Source organism: Pseudorasbora parva, chromosome 9 (genome assembly GCF_024679245.1).
Source record: "Pseudorasbora parva isolate DD20220531a chromosome 9, ASM2467924v1, whole genome shotgun sequence".
NCBI lineage: Eukaryota > Metazoa > Chordata > Actinopteri > Cypriniformes > Gobionidae > Pseudorasbora > Pseudorasbora parva.
In genome coordinates, this window is record NC_090180.1 from 44,506,709 (window position 1) to 44,523,540 (window position 16,832).

Below are 16,832 nucleotides of genomic sequence, written 5' to 3' on the forward strand. Positions count from 1 at the left end.
TGTATTTTACGCCTGTGATGCAAATTCATTCGTTAGCAGTCTTAAGTGTCACATGATCCTTCAGAACTCATTTTAATATGCTCATGTGTTATTATTGGTGGGACTCAATTATCAATAATGATTCTTATTAACAATGCGGAAAACAATTTTTGACACTTAATATTTTGTGTATAATCGAAAACATTTTGTACATTATAAATATTTTTACTGTCACTTTCATTAGTTTAATAAATGCATTTTTAAAATAAGTCATTTCTTAGTTTTTTTTACACCAAACTATTGAATCGTATCACAGCAGAACAACTGTTTTAACTGATAATAATAAATGTTTCTTGAGCATCAAATCATATCAAAATGATTTCTGAAGGGTCATGACTAATGGGACACTGAAGACTGGAGAAATAATGCTAAAAAATTAACTTTGATCACAGGAATAAATTACATTTTAACATGCATTGTAATAATATTTCTGTTACATGTCTGTTGTTTTCATTGTGTTTTTATTTTAGTTTTCCCCACTCTGTCTAATGAGTTATGTCATTCACCTGTTTCTTGTTATCGTCTCATTTGCTCAGTGTATTTAGCCTTCAGTTATCCCTCAGTTTTTGTCCATCTACGTTAAAGGGGGGGTGAAACACTCAGTTTCAGTCAGTGTCATGTCAATCTTGAGTACCTATAGAGTAGCATTGCATCCTGCATATCTCCGAAAAGTCTTTATTTTTTTAATAATTATATAAGAAAGATGCGCTGTTCCGAGTCTTTCCGAAAAAAGCAGAGCGGGTGGGGGCGTATCGTGTGAGCGGAGCTAAATAATGACGTGTGCGCGCTGCTGTTATTGTGTTGAGTCGAGTGCGTCGTAAAGCTGTGTCAACAGCGGGAAAAAAACTTTATTCAAAATAAAAATATGGCTTTTAATCAGATACAGCCGTACATCTATGATCCGGAATCAGACCCAGAGGCTGCAGTTGAACAGGAGCAGCAGCAAAAACGACTAGAGCAGGACGTCTGTATGTGGTACAAGTTATACACTAACTATATAATATGCTTAGCGGCTTGTGTTATTTACATATTTATACTTGAATTATATCGTCGTATTTTTGTCTTTGAAGGTGTACATGTGGGAAGTGCAGTTGTGCACGTGTGTGTGTGTGTGTGTGTTTACGCGTGGTTTGTGTAGACAATTGTAACGTTATTAAGCGGACTGGTTTTGCACGGCAGGCTAGTTAGTGTTTACATAGAAAGACACGGAATAGTAGCGCATTTGAATGAAGAAGCGCGCTTATTTAGTTCAACATATTTCCCCACTCTTTGTGTATTGTTGTTTGGAGTGCTTTTACAATAAACAAACATAAAGTTACACATAATGGCCAGCTAAACAAATGTACACGCACTACACATCGCATGCTCCATTGATCAATTTCTATATATAGTAATATATATAGTAACTATACGTGATCATGTTTGGGCTACTTGATGAGCATAGGCAAAAACACAGACATTTGAAGCAGTCTAACTCACCGCCCGCGGTTCTAACGTTGGGACCTTTATCGTTGGGACTGCTCCATCCTTCAGCATTAGGCGATTGGAAAATCCGGCATCGAGCTGGGCCTTGTTTATGAAACAGTCGGCACCGAAATGCAGCGAACAGATATAAACATTCGCACAACTCAGTTGCTGATCCGGAAAAGCAAATTCCATCCACTGTTGCCTTAACGCGGGGTTTTTGGGGAATCTGTGCAGGACTGTCTTGGTCTGGCAACCAAAAACGCACTTTTTGATGTCATTGTTAATTGTGCACATCACCTGTGCAGCAGCCTACGAGCCAGCGCTTTGATGGGCGTAGCCTGTTGCTTTCGCTCTCTCCCTCTCTCTCTCACGCTCTTCCGGTAGAATTGTCCGTAAGGCCCATACAAGGAAATTCCGCCCCCATTAACGTCAAAGGGGACGCATGATCGCAAAAAACTTGCCGAAACTTATGACTAACCGGAAGTAGTATTTTTGACAAAGAAATACTTCCATCAAACGTCCACCTTAACTTTTGAAACTTTGTCCATGTTTAGTATGGGAATCCAAGTCTTTAACAGTGTAAAAAGATCAGTATGCATGAAACAGCATTTCACCCCCCCTTTAATGTTTGACTGGGTTTATGTGCCGTCTATGCTAGTGTCCTGAGGTTTTTTTTTTAATTAAGTTCCTGTTTCCAGTTTCGTCGACTTTGTGAGCTTTCATTTCATTATTTTATCTGTGTTTTTGGTGAGCAGAATAGACGTTATATTAGTCAGGGTTTGTTGCTTCTAAAATATAAGGATGTTCAAGCATGCATTTCTGAAGAAAAAAGTTTGACAGCAACGTTAAATGTCTTCATTTGAGGAAAATTATATGTTTTGCTCAATGACATGTTACTGCAGATCTGAAATTGCTCCTTAAGCCTTCGGGCAAGCATAACACAGGTTATATTTACCTGTTCTGTGTTCACTGCTAAAGATCACGGAAGGAATGAAGAACATCAGGTTCATCTGTCAATATTAAAATCCATAAAAAATCGAATGTTAGTCTAATTTACCAAGCCGTATTAACTGACTTAACAGTTCCCAGGATTCACAAACAAGGTTTAATCTAGTCCCAGTTGAGCTGCAAACATGCATTTTATCCTGGGACAGGCTTAAGCCTTGACGGTGAAACTGGGCAAATTGGTGTTATGTTATAGGCCTATAAATTGGAATATTTTCAGTCAGTTATGCAATATCAGTTTAATGAATAATTTGTTTTAATATTCTGCAAACAGCAAATTACTCATTTGAATGTTTTCGCTTGAGCTTGACTTAGCTGATGTACATTATGTTGTGTTTGTCATCTTAAATTCTAAATTTTTCATCACAAGAGAGAATCATTTGTCATTTGTTCGTACGTATAATATGCCGTAAAGTGAGTATCATATGCACGCCAAAACTCATTTTGGCATATACATTCCACAAGATTGCAAACTCATACTATTTATACGCCATCATGTTAGCTCATCATGTGTGGTTTATTTTGTCATTTCTGTTCCAGGCCTTCTAGAAAGTATTTATAGATTATCTTTTGAACCACAGCACCAACCTCAACCGCCACATTTTCGGTGGTCTTGGACCAAGCCGACTACATAAAAAACAGCTCTTTGTCTGAACGTGATTCAATCACACAATGGTTAAACCCAATAGAAACAAACATGTACAAATAACTAGAACTTATTTGAATAAATGGTTTTAGTTTAACTTAATATTCTATTTTAATATTCTTTTCTACTTTAGTTTTAGTAAACTTAATATTCTATTTTAATATTCTTTTCTACTTTAGTTTTAGTAAACTTAATATTCTAATATTGTGTTAGTTCCATTTTTGCAGCCAAAACAGTCCTAATCCACTAGGGCATGGCCTTCACTATTAAACGATGCACACGCACACACTCGTCCATGTGATGTAAAAGAAATCGTGATTCGTCATACCAGGCCACCCATTGCTCTGTGGTGCTTTCAGCGGTGGACAGGGGTCAGCATGGTCACCCTGACTGGTCTGCGGCTAGACCCATACGCAACAAATTGTGATGCCCTGTGTATTCTGACACCTTTCTATCAGAATAGCATTTACTTCTTGATCGTCTGTTTGATCGGCCCACCCGTGCCAGCCTTCACTCCCCACGTGCATCAATAAGCCTTGGCCTTCCATGACCCTGTGGCCGGTTCTCCACTGTTCCTTCCTTGGAGCACTTTTGATAGATACTGACCACTGCAGACCGGGAACAGCCCACAAGAGCTGCAGTTTTGGAGATGCTCTGACCCAGTCGTCTAGCCATCACAATTTGGCCCTTGTCAAACTCGCTCAAATCCCAAAACTTGGTAAGGTATGCGTTTGAAGGGTTAAATACAGTGAATAGTATCAACAAATCAAATGTACTTTTTTTATTCCTTATTCATATGTTGTGTTGATACTTCCTTTTCTGCAGTATGCATTCTGTGTGCATAGTATGCAAATGCATTCTGTATGAAAAAAACTTACTAGATTTTACTAGATTACTAGATTTTAGACCCCAAATGTGCAGTATACAACAGAGCACACTCTTTATCCCACAATGCAATGCACAATAGTTTTTTTTGTTTTTTTGTTCTCTAAATGTTACATAACCAGTTTATTTGTGATACTAGTTGCTTAGTTAAGGGTGCTGTTGTGTTCGAAGAGCAATAATTGTGTAATTTCTCCTGGCTGTTCCACAAACCACAATTTACGTATGCTAATGTTTTATTTGTTTTTTGCAGAACTCCAAGGGGAGGTGAAACATTAATTTGCATGTTATTGAATGATAATCCGAGGCATACTGTACGTGTTTCAATATCCTGTTCTAATGGGACTTTGGGGGAGTTGATAGCTGAAATGTGAGCTTCCTCTGAGCAAGTGTGATTATTTAACATGCGTTTATGACAGACCAAGGGTTTCACAAAGTTATTTTACATAAGTACATAAAACATTTGAATCTGTTATCTCCATTTTCAATTTATTTCTCTGACTCATGTACTTTCACTGTTTATCATGCCACGTGACAAAAATGAATGGTGAAAACCGTAATAAAACTATGCAATGTAGAAAACAGTACAAAAGTCTTTAAATAAGCATTATTGAATGAAGGAATCTTGTGAGCTTGTCTTGCAAGGTTAAAAAAAGCATGGTTAAAATGCACGTTTGCACGGTTAAAATATAGCAAGATTTGAAGCAGCGTTTTATGTTATGTTTGCCATTTTGACTTGTGGTATGTAAAATAGGTGGTACAAGTTGGATAGCATGGACCCAAGGTTTCCCAGCAGAACATTGCCCAAAGCATCACACTGCCTCAGCCGGCTTGCCTTCTTCTCATAGTGCATCCTGGTGCCATGTGTTCCCCGTGTGACGCACACGCACACGGCCATCCACGTGATGTAAAAGAAAACATGATTCATCAGACCAGACCAACCTTCTTCCATTGCTCCGTGGTCCAGTTCTGATGCTCACGTGCCCCTGTTGGTGCTTTTGGCGGTGGACAGGGGTCAGCATGGGGACCCTGACTGGTCTGCAGCTATGTAGCTCATCTGTTTGATCAGCAAGCCATCAATGAGCCTTGGCCGCCCATGACCCTGTGGCCGGTTCTCCGCTGTTCCTTCCTTGGAGCACTTTTGATAGATACTGACCACTGCAGACCGGGAACAGCCCACAAGAGCTGCAGTTTTGGAGATGCTCTGACCCAGGCATCAAGCCATCACAATTTGACCCTTGTCAAACTCGCTCAAATCACCTCCAGCTCTACATGAAAGAAAATCAGTGTTACGTCTAAAACAAAGGAAAACTGGAGCAAGGACTCAAGTGCAGTAAAGAGGATGATTTATTGCAAAAACAAACAAATACAACAGTTCCAGTCTAACAATTCTAATTGGATTGTGTTGGTAATAGACACTTTCCTAGAGCTAAAATAAGTGTTGTGCCTCTAATAAGTGCTTCTGATCTTCCTTTTGCTTTAAATGATATGTGGAAAATACTGGACGTTTGCCACAGATTTGTCCCAACACATACAACGCAACCGAATGCTTTAAGCGCCTCCAAGCTCGTACCATACATTTTTAAGCGGGTCTATTCGAACGGGATTAGTATTACCAAGGGGGGTAACATGATCCACCGGAACACGATACACTGGAATGGAGATCGCCATAACTGGGAACACCGGAACGGAGATCACCGGAACTCGGAACACGATTCATAGGAACTGGGATCACTGGAACAGTGGAGCTTTGGAGAAAGCCATGTGCTCCTCCCAAGCACGCAGGACTGCCTCCACGAAACATCCCATCACAGCCCTCCAGGGATCACCGGAACGGAGTCCACCAGAACGCAATCTACCGGAACAGGGACCACCGGAACAGGGGCCACCGGAAATGAGTCCACCGGAACACGGACCACTGGAACTGAGTCCATCGGAACACACATTACAGGAACTGGGATCACCGGAACTGAGTCCATCGGAACACAGATCACCGGAACTGGGACCACCAGAACTGAGTGAGTCCACCGGAACACAATCCACCGAACTGGGGACAACATGAGACAGGACAGGCATGTGGTAATCCGCTAATTTTGGCCATTTTAAATAATTTATTTCCTTCTAGAATACTAAAGATTTTAGATTTTCAAGGATAGCAAGAATTTGTCACATTGGTGACTCTTAGTAATGACCAAATGTGCCACTGTGTGTGTGAAATATTCCATCATCACAGCATTTGTATCTCCACACGGGTGCTTTGAGGTTGTAGTGCTGAGTGGGATTTGCAATTACTTGCAGAATCATGTTTTCCATCAGATGTAGTTGAAAACACACATGCCCTCTCTCTCTCTCTCTCTCTCTCTCTCTCTCTCTCTCTCTCTCTCTCTCTCTCTCTCTCTCTCTCTCTCTCTCTCTCTCTCTCTCTCTCTCTCTCTATAATTATTTAAACAGCTTAAATCCACATCTGATCCTTTAAAACTCGTTATCAACCTCTAAACATCACCTGCCTGCATGTAGGCCAGTGATTTCATTTGGTTTCAGTCAGGGCCAGTCCTCAAGGGTGCTGGAGCCCTGAATTGCTCTTCTATCAGCTTGAATCAGTCGGCCCATTCTCCTCTGACCTCTAGCTTCAACAAGGTATTTTCGCCCACAGGACTGCCCCATACTGGATGTTTTTCCCTCTTCACACCATTCTTTGTAAACCCTAGAAATGGTTGTGTGTGAAAATCAGTAACTGAGCAGATTGTGAAATACTCAGACCGGCCCGTCTGACACCAACAACCATGCCACGCTCAAAATTGCTTAAATCACCTTTTTTTCCCATTCTGACATTGAGTTTGGAGTTCAGGAGATTGTCTTGACCAGGACCACACCCTTAAATGAATTAAAGCAACTGCCATGTGATTGATTGATTAGATAATTGCATTAATGAGAAATTGAACAGGTGTTCCTAATAATCCTTTAGGTGAGTGTGCATTATATTAATTCATTACACACTGACATATATTTCAAATGTTTATTTCTTTTCTTTTTGATAATTAGAACTGACAACTAAGGAAAATCCCAAATTGAGTATCTCAGAAAATTAGAATATTGTGGAAAAGTTCAATAATGAAGACACCTGGTGCCACAGTCTAATCAGCTAATTACCTCAAAACACCTGCAAAGGTCTTTAAATGGTCTCTCAGTCTAGTTCTGCAGGCTACACTATCATGGGGAAGACTGCTGACTTGACAGTTGTCCAAAAGACGAACACTGACACCTTGCACAAGGAGTGCAAGATGCAAAAGTCCAAGCACATTAATAGAGAGGTGAAGGGAAGGAAAAGATGTGGTAGAAAAAAAGTGTACAAGCAATAGGGATAACCACACCCTGGAGATGATTGTGAAACAAAACCCATTCAAAAATGTGGGGGAGATTCACAAAGAGTGGACTGCTCCTGGAGTCAGAGCTTCAAGAACCACTACGCACAGACGTATGCAAGACATGGGTTTCAGCTGTCGCATTCTTTGTGTCAAGCTATTCTTGAACAACAGACAGCGTCAAAAGCGCCTCGCCTGGTCCAAAGACAAAAAGGTCTGCTCAATGGTCCAAAGTTATGTTCTCTGATTAAAGTCAATTTTGCATTTCCTTACAAAACTAAGTATTGAGTGCTGTACATGCTCATACTTTATGTTCATACTTTTCAGTTGGCCAAGAGTTCAAAATCCTTTCTTTGTATTGGTCTTAAGTAATTGTCACATGCCTGTCCTGTCTTTTGTGCACATGTGGGTTTTGTCAGTATAGCCATTGTGCTTCTGTCATTGTTCGATCCCTCCCCCCTTCTTATCTCATTATTGGTTTCATTTGCCCCACCTGTGTTCCCTTGTTCCCTGCCTCATTTGTTCCCTTTTATAGGCTCCTTGTGTTTGTCAGTCTTTGTCGGATCGTTGTTACGTCTATGTCTCCCGTTTCCCCATGATTCCATTTTGGTATGTTTTAGTGGTGTTTGGTTATTTCTGATTATGTGTTTTTCCCCCTTATGGGTTTTTGTTTTGTTTCGTGTTTATGTTTTATTTTATAATAAATTATCATTTATCTGGACTTGAGGCCTTGCACAATTTTCCTTTGTGTTGACGTGACAGAACGATTCGACCACTTGAGGACTCAGCAGGAGTTTTGTTTTTTGTTTTTCCATTGAGATTTTTTCCCCAGTCATGGAGCAGCAGCATCCCAACCCACTGACTGTTACCAGGGTCCATCTACAGTCAATGGAGACCCCAGCCCTCCAAGTACTCAGGAACGTATAAGGAGGGTTTTGAGTTCGGTGGCTCCTGTTCTGGTGGACCCTGCTCCGGTGGTCTCAAAGCGGAGGAAAAGAAAGGCACCATCTGCGACTGCTCTGATGGTCCCGGCTCCGGTGTTTCCTGCTCCGATGGATTGTGTTCCATTGGATCTGAAATGGAGGAGTAGGAGAAAGGCTTATTAATTACGACAATAAATTATCATTTCTCTGCACTTGAGTCCCCGCACCATTTTCCTTTGTGTTGACGTGACAGTAATATTCTAATTATATGAGATACTGAATTTGGGATTTTAAATAAAGTTGCCAGTTGAAATCATCAAAATGAAAGAAATAAACATTTGAAATATATCAGTCTGTGTGTAATGAATGAATATAATATACACATTTCACTTTTTGAATGGAATTAGTTAAGTACATCAACTTTTTTGATGATATTCTGATGATAATTATATGACCAGCGCCTGTATATTTTTACTTTATACTGTCGTTACAATACATTTTTTCATTATAATATAAAAATATTTATATAAATGTATTATTACTATTAAAATGCCTTAGCTGTTGTAATGTGTGCATAAAACATTCAAATAAATATGATTGATATATGAGATGTGCAGCCTACTACTGCTGATATATATCCTGTTGTACTGAAGCAACACCCCAAACAGTGAGAGAGCGGCACGAACTTCCACTCGTCGCCACGCGTGTCTGGCGTTAGATCAGCGTCTGATTTTAGGACACATAATCACATCAGATCCCCTGCCGTCGCCATGTCATCGGCATCGGCATCACCGGACACTTAAAGGCTGTAAATGTTGTCCAGTATTCAACTCTCCTCTTCTTCAGCTTCACCCAGCACAGGTAAGCCACCACAGCCACAACTCGTGCTCATCTCGACTTCACGTTCTTTATCCTGCTTTCGCCATTTCATGTGCTTTATGTGCGCTTTCATCCATGCCAAATGTGAATGTGTTTTGACTTGATGACTAGAAAATGTAACTTCACTTCTTTTTATTATTTACCTGTTCTTTTTACCTGTAAAATGTGCCTTCGATGCCTGTCACTTGTGTCTTCTTTTTCTTCGTCTTCTTCTTCCAGTGATTGAACAAATTCTTCTTCTTAATATTATTATTGCTTTAATGATGTATGTATTTATTTTTTTTCACATATATTTATATGTGAAACATATACTATTTTATATTATTATATAGTTATAATGATATATTATTATATACTGTATATTTATTATTAGTATCATAAATATTGATCATATTAATTACGACAATAATAACAATAATGATACTATATTATTTATTTATTCTCTTTTTTACCATCTAAAAGTATACTTTTATGGATTCAACCAGTGCTGAACTTCTTATTGCTGTTATTATTGATTTTATAATAACATGTGTTTGTTAGTTTATTTGTATTTATGTGTGTGTTTGTGTGTTTATACATTATATATTAATAATATATTATTATTAATAATACCAATATTAACACTAATAACAACAACAACAACAACAATAATAACAATCATGATATATTCATATTTGTTTGTTTGTTTGTTTGTTTAAATTTATCCAGTAATTTGACTTATTCTTTTTCTTATAAATGCTGTTATGTATTTGTCTGTTTGTTTGTTTATATATTGGAATATTATATGAATACTATATTAATAATAATAATATATTAATCTTTTATTTTTATTTTAGCCCCTAAAAATGTTGCTTTTGCCCCACATGCTTTTTTGAATCCATACATCCAGTAATTGGACACAATGTTCTGTTTTGATGTGGAATATTGCGCAAGATTTTGGCTCTGAGCATCTGGTTACTTGATTTGTGGATGTCTATTTTACATTTTAGCTAAGATATTGTGATGTTTCTTTCACATGAGCAGAGAGTCTTCATGTCAGAAATGAGCCAAAGGAAGCTGTGTCGAGCTGGACTGCTGCTCTGGATGTGCTTAATGAACAGGTGCTTGGACAAGGGTAGGAGTTTTTATCATGTTTATGATGAATGTAATCTTTGTCTTGGGCGTGTTGTGGTGAAATCACATCACAGACCACCTTTGATTTGTAAGCATCCTTAAAAACCTATAATTGTGATATTTTGGCATTCAATTTAAGTTAATTTGTGTACTACTGCTTTTCACATTACATATTGTTCAAAGTTCACAAAAATGCATGTTACTATCAGTCAGAGATAATGTCCATATGGGAGTAATTAACAGATATATAATATTATTACATGACTGTGATTCCAGCGGTATGTTATTCCGATAACAACTGCCATATTCAGATAACAACCGCCAAAGTTGAATAACACACCGCTCATCCGGGTACTGTGAGTTTTCTTGACTGGTGCTACCTAAATGCTTAAAGTGTTAGTTAACCCAAAAATGAAAATTCGGTCATTAATTACTTACCCTAATGTCGTTCGACACCCGTAAGACCTTCGTTCATCTTTGGAACACAAATGAAGATATTTTTGTTGAAATCCGATGGCTCAGAAAGGCCTTCATTGACACCAATGTCATTTCCTCTCTCAAGACCCATAAAGGCACTAAAGACGTCGTTACAAAGCCCATCTCAGTACAGTGTGTCTACAATCCTTTTATGAAGCGGCGAGAATAGTTTTTGTGCGCAAAAAATCCCCCTAAATAACGACATATAGCGATGGGTCGATTTCAGAACAAAGATTCGAATGGTTATGAATCAGTGTATCGATTCATGATTCGGCTCGCCAATGTCATTGACATTTGTGTGAGCCTTCGTATTTCAACAAAAGTTTCTTAATTTGTGTTCCAAAGATGAACGGAGGTCTTGCAGGTGTCGAACGACATTAGGGTAAGTAATTAATGACAGAATTTTCATTTTTGGGAGAACTAACCCTTTAACGTGTCACTCTGCTATTGACTGCTTTCTTTTACTGTCTATGGTTGACTGACTGTCTGGTGCCATCTTGTGACTGAAACAGCTTTTTAAGCTTTTTACAGTAGATGTGTCTTTGTTTTTGAAGTGCATAAAAAATGCATCTGTCCGTCTTCCGGCCAATCGCATTCCATATTCAATTTATGGGAAAAGTGTTGAAAGTACCTGTGCAGTTCAGAAGGCCGTATGCATCTTGAACTGCGAGAAGGCACTTTCAACACTTTTTCCAGGGAAGGCGATCGGCTGGAACGTTACATTATAACGTTTTAAATATGGATATTTTTTAGACACAAATTCATCAATTCACTTCAGAAGTCTTTATTAACCCCCAGAGCCGTGTGGAGCACGTTATTTGACGGACAGATGCATATTTTATGGACTTCAAAAGCAGAGCTACAACTACTGCCAAAGCTTGGATTAGCCTGGACTTTTTAAATATAACTCCAATTTTATTCATTTGAAAGAAGAATGTCATATACACCTATGATGTCTTGAGGGTGGGTAAATAATGGGCTAATTTTCATTTTTTGGGTGAACTATCCATTTCAGCATTAATTTCAACATATATGGTAAAATAAAACAAATCTTTTCAGCAATAGATAAATGCTTAAATCAGTTTGGAACTGTTTTTCTTTGCGGAAGCTTTGCGGAAGCTTTGCGGAAGAGCTAATAAAATATTTAAACTCAAGACAATATTTTGTGTCTAATTTATTTGAGACAAGTAGCCGTGTAATAAGCTGGCTAATGTACATCCAGCCGGTTGTTATCACAGAATAACAACTTCGCGACGGGGTCCTGATCGCTCTGTCTGGGTTTATTCCGCGATAACAACCGGCTGGGTGTACATTATCCCTTACATAATAAGTTATGTGGTTAGTTAAAGGATTAGTTCACTTTTTACTCACCCCCATCTCGTCCAAGATGTTCGTGCCTTTCATTCTTCAGTCGAAAAGAAATAAAACATTTTGAGGAAAACAATCCAGGATTTTTCTCCACTTCAATGGCAACCAGCGTTACAAAAGGCTTCGAAGAGCTTTAGAGGCTCGATTCCAGCTGAGGAATAAGGTCTTATCTAGTCAAATCATCGTCCATTTTCGAAAGAAAAAAACATTTTTAATATACTTTTTAACCACAAATGCGTGGCTTCTTTGTTGTGCTTCTTCATGACATATGATGTTATCACTTCGGAAAGGTCCTGGCCGTGATATAGAGCTCTGGAAAAAATTAAGAGACGACTTAACATTGAGAAATGAATGTTAAGTGGTCTGTTATTTTTTTCAGAGCTGTATGTGGATGTATCGACCCAGTGCCAAAAACCTCATGTTGTCCTCCAACCTTAAAATTGTCCGACGTCGTTGTTATACCTCTATTTTTGTAAAGGACTTTTGATTTTTTCTTTGCACATTTGTTTTAACACTTGGATAGTACTTCCCCGCATTAATATAATGACATCATACGTCGTGAAGAAGCACACCAAACACCAAAGTCGAGCTTCTGAGTTAAAAAGTAGGTACAAATTATTATTATTATTTTAAATGGCCAATGGTTTGGCTAGTTAAGACCGTATTCCTCAGCTGGGATCGTGCAGAGCCTCTGAAGCTCTTCAATGTCCTTTGAACTGCATTGATTTGGACCTTCAACCCGCTGGCTGCTATTGAAATCCACTGTGTGGAGAAAAATCCTGGAATGTTTTCAACTGAAGAAAAAAAGACTTGATCTTGGATTAGATGCAGGTGAGAATTTTAATTTTGAAGCAAACTAATCCTTTAATACAGTTTATGCAGACACAATGAACATGTGGTAATGATTACAGCATATGATCATAATTATTACAAGACAGCAACCTTTCATCCAAAGTCCACCCCTCATATCAAAATAATAATACATATTTTAAGTCAAATCCGTAATTGCACATTTTGCATATGCATTTGACTGAACTGTGTAGAAAAAGCAAGAAACTTCATGGCTATTTTTTTTTTCACCCACACTGTATTGAAAGTATTGAGCCACACGTTAGCCAAAACAACAGGATAACATTGTTGCGAAATGGCAGTACAAATTTAGCACATACATAAATACTCAGTTAAATTCATGTTTGTGGTTGTGTGTGAGTTTCTTCATTATTTCCAGCACTGGATTATTTCTTGCCCTTTATCTGAAATCTGATCCGTACGGCTGTTTTTTGTGTCTACGTGTGTGTTCAGTTCACACACAGACTGCCGCATGTGTGGATGCTCAGTGATGTTGGTGTGTGTTGTCGTTACACACCTGCAATTTCTATGTCAAAATAGGCTATATAAGATAGAATGGGGCTAGTTGTCACACTGAGGGCTCAATCTTAGCTAAAAAGTTTCAACCAAAAGGTCCAAATGCTCAATAAATATACACAAAATCAAAAAAGACTAAACTACGTATGATCTCAGGTCCAAGGGTATTTACTTAAAAAAAAAAAAAAAAAAAAAACAGGATAGGGCAAGTTGTCACATGTTTTATATGTTGTTGTTTTATAAAATTGAATAAACTCAGAGACATATTCTGTGTTGAGAAACACTATTAACCATGGTATAACTCTCTCAGCAGCAACAGCCACTTCTTCGACACTGTCAATCACACACTGTGAGATTATGCAGTACAGCAACATCACCTGCTATTGGAAAACGACTGCCGACCACCACCGGAACAACAGCAGCTACAGACTGCAGATAAACATGTAAGCCACATCTCACACTTACAAAGTGATATAAAAGCCACCTATTATGCAAAATTCACTTTTACATGGTATTTTTTTACGTGTGAATGTGTGTTGGCGGTGTGTGTACACAAGTAAGGCAAAGCAGACGCACACCTTTGGAGGTGCACGTTGAGGGAAAACTAGAATTAAAGGAGAACAACTGCACACTCTCTTAAGCATAGACCATTTATTTTACCAACGTTTTGGCTACTATCCGATTGTGATACCTTGGCAAAGGCTACTAGGCAAAACGTTGGTAAATAAATAGCCTATGCTTAAGAGAGTGTGCAGTTGTTCTCCTTTAATTTAGTGTGTGCACAAAACCATGTTGATGATAATGCAAGGGTGAGAGTTTATGAACAAGACTTTAATGCGCACTTCTTTTATTCATCTCTTACATGATTTTGTGGAGTAAAACGGGTGCTTTATCTTTTGTGTAATGTACAATAAACTTCATAAAACTCATCAGTAATTTTGGCCATTATTGTGATGGGTCCTCTACAACAGGCTTGTATGATGACAAATAAGTTTTAACAGTAATTAAACTAAACTATACCTGTTCCATCTCCATGCTGTATATATTCTCTGGCTCTGTAGGCATCATTGTCTGACTCTGGTTCGAACTGAGCACAGCTACTGACAGTTTCTGTTGTGACATTTTCATTCTGTGAAAAATATTTTTTTTTTCATTTTTGTTACCTCGCTGCCTTATCAGAAAATGGCTTGTAAGGCAGCATTTTGTGCACAAAACTAATTTTGGAGAGATTTCTGAAGGCAGTGTAAACGTTTAATGATCTGCAGCAAAACAGAGAGAGCTTTGGTGAGAACTAAACACATATTTAATTACTACATTTTAGCTAGAAATGACATCAGAAGTGTAAAATATTGGTAAAAAAAAACACACAAACTGACCCTCAAACGCAACTTTCAGATGCCATCTTTTTTCCCCGCTGAACTGTCACAGAATGGAAAGCACAGGATTGTGGGATATCAAAGGCAGCGAAGGATACATATATGCGAAAAATCGATCAGATGAAGGTCTCTCAGGAGACAGGAAGTGAAGCTAACACTAGATTCGGACATGCCTTGATGCCTCCCTGCCTTGAAATGTGTCCTCACACAGTATTTTCCAGGTTTCGGACACAGCCATTGTTCTGAGCGTGAACTCTAGAAGCTCCGGCCTTCTTCTTAAAAGGGGTCGAAGGCACCAGCTCATTAGCATTTAAAGAGATACATACACAAAAATTAGTGTTTTTTTGCTTACCCCAAAAAGTAACATGCTGTAAAAAATTATCTGTGGGGTATATATTAAACTAAAATTTTACACACACTCTGAGAGTATCAGAGTATTTTATTTTACATCTTGTAAAAAAGGGCATAAAAGATGCCCTTTAACATTTGTTAGCATGATTTTGGACAGGTATCATAGCATCAGTACCATGATATTTATTAAAGTACCTTAAGGTAACTCAATACCATGAATTCAGAGTCATGTGAAAAAGAGAGTACACCCTTTTGAATTCTATGGTTTACGTATCAGGGCATAATAATAAAATAATCATCTGGACTTTTGCAGGTTTTAAAAATTAGGTAAATAAAACCTTAGATGAACAACAACACATGCCATATTACACCATAATAATAGTGTTATTTAACAAAAATAAAGCCAAAAATAGAGAATCCATGTGTGAAACTAAGCACACCCTATGATTCATTTGTTTGTAGAGCCACTTCTTGCAGCAATAACTTGAAGTCATTTTCTATATCACTTTATCAGTCTCACATTGTTGTGAAGGAATATTGGTCTTCTTTACAACATTTCTTCAGTTCATTAAGGTTTGTGAGCATCCGTTAATGCACAGCTCTCTTTAGGTCCTGCCGCAGCATTTCAGTTGTGTTCAGGTCTGGACTGGGCCAGTTCAATACCTTGATTCTCTTCTTTTTCAGCCATTTTGGTGAAGATTTGCTTGTGTTCTTAGGATCATTGTCCTGTTGCATGACTAAATGATGTAGCTGTCTGACATCTTAAAATATCCTGGTCTAGACCCTTCTGACATGGCTAATTATACACCAATTTCCCATCATCCATTTCTCTTGAAGCTACTTGAGAAAGTAGTTCAACTTAATAGTTATTTGTCATCACTTAACAACATCCATAATGAATGCTTCTAGTCAGGTTCGCACTCTAGTGCACAGACAGCACTAGTCAGGGTAGTTAATGACCTTCTTATGTCTGTTGACTCGGGATCTAGCTTCATTTTAATTCTCCCCCAGAAATCTCTGCAGCATTTGACACTATTTCTGCCATTATTCTCATCTCAGACTTTTCTGGGCCTGTTCTGTCATGGTTCGCAAAAGAAACATGAGCAGAGCATGCAACGTCATAGCTACGTTGTCAATTAGTAAGTCATGAAATAAAAGTAAAGGACCAATAAATCACATAATTGGTACATCATGTATTATCTAGGAAGGATCAGGACAGTTGCAGTTTTCATGTTTCATTAACAGTTAATGTCAGTATTATGTATTTACCATGATAACGGTTGTATCCATAACCCCAAAATGCCACCTTATTTTCACTTTGTCCATTTGTGAAATATTTCACGGTCAACTGGTATTATAACAAAGTGGAAGCAATTTGAAATAACAGCAACTCAGCCACAGTTGTAGTAACAAGTTGTAGACCATGTAAAATCACAGTGCGGAGTCAGCGCATACTGAGGCCATGGACTTTCTGCAGAGTCAATAGCTATAGCTACAAACTTCATATGGCCTTCAGATCAGCTCAAGAACAGTGTGTAGAGAGCTTCATGGAATGGGTTTCCATGGCCAAGCAGCTCAT

At 38.3% G+C, this 16,832-nt stretch overlaps 1 protein-coding gene across 2 annotated transcripts in view; it reads left to right on the forward strand.

Annotated features, from left to right (window-relative positions):
• The first annotated feature begins 8,954 nt into the window (after positions 1-8,954).
• Positions 8,955-16,832, forward strand: part of LOC137089765 (interleukin-6 receptor subunit beta) — a 28,846-nt gene continuing 20,968 nt past the window's right edge. Inside the window, exons 1-3 of one of the 2 annotated variants that reach the window (XM_067453333.1) lie at positions 8,955-9,185; positions 10,227-10,317; positions 13,837-13,969. In XM_067453333.1, coding sequence (XP_067309434.1) covers positions 10,236-10,317; positions 13,837-13,969 — 215 coding nt within the window. In that variant the 5' untranslated portion in view covers positions 8,955-9,185; positions 10,227-10,235. The remainder of the gene's footprint in view (positions 9,186-10,226; positions 10,318-13,836; positions 13,970-16,832) is intronic. The other variant, XM_067453334.1, reaches the window with a different exon arrangement.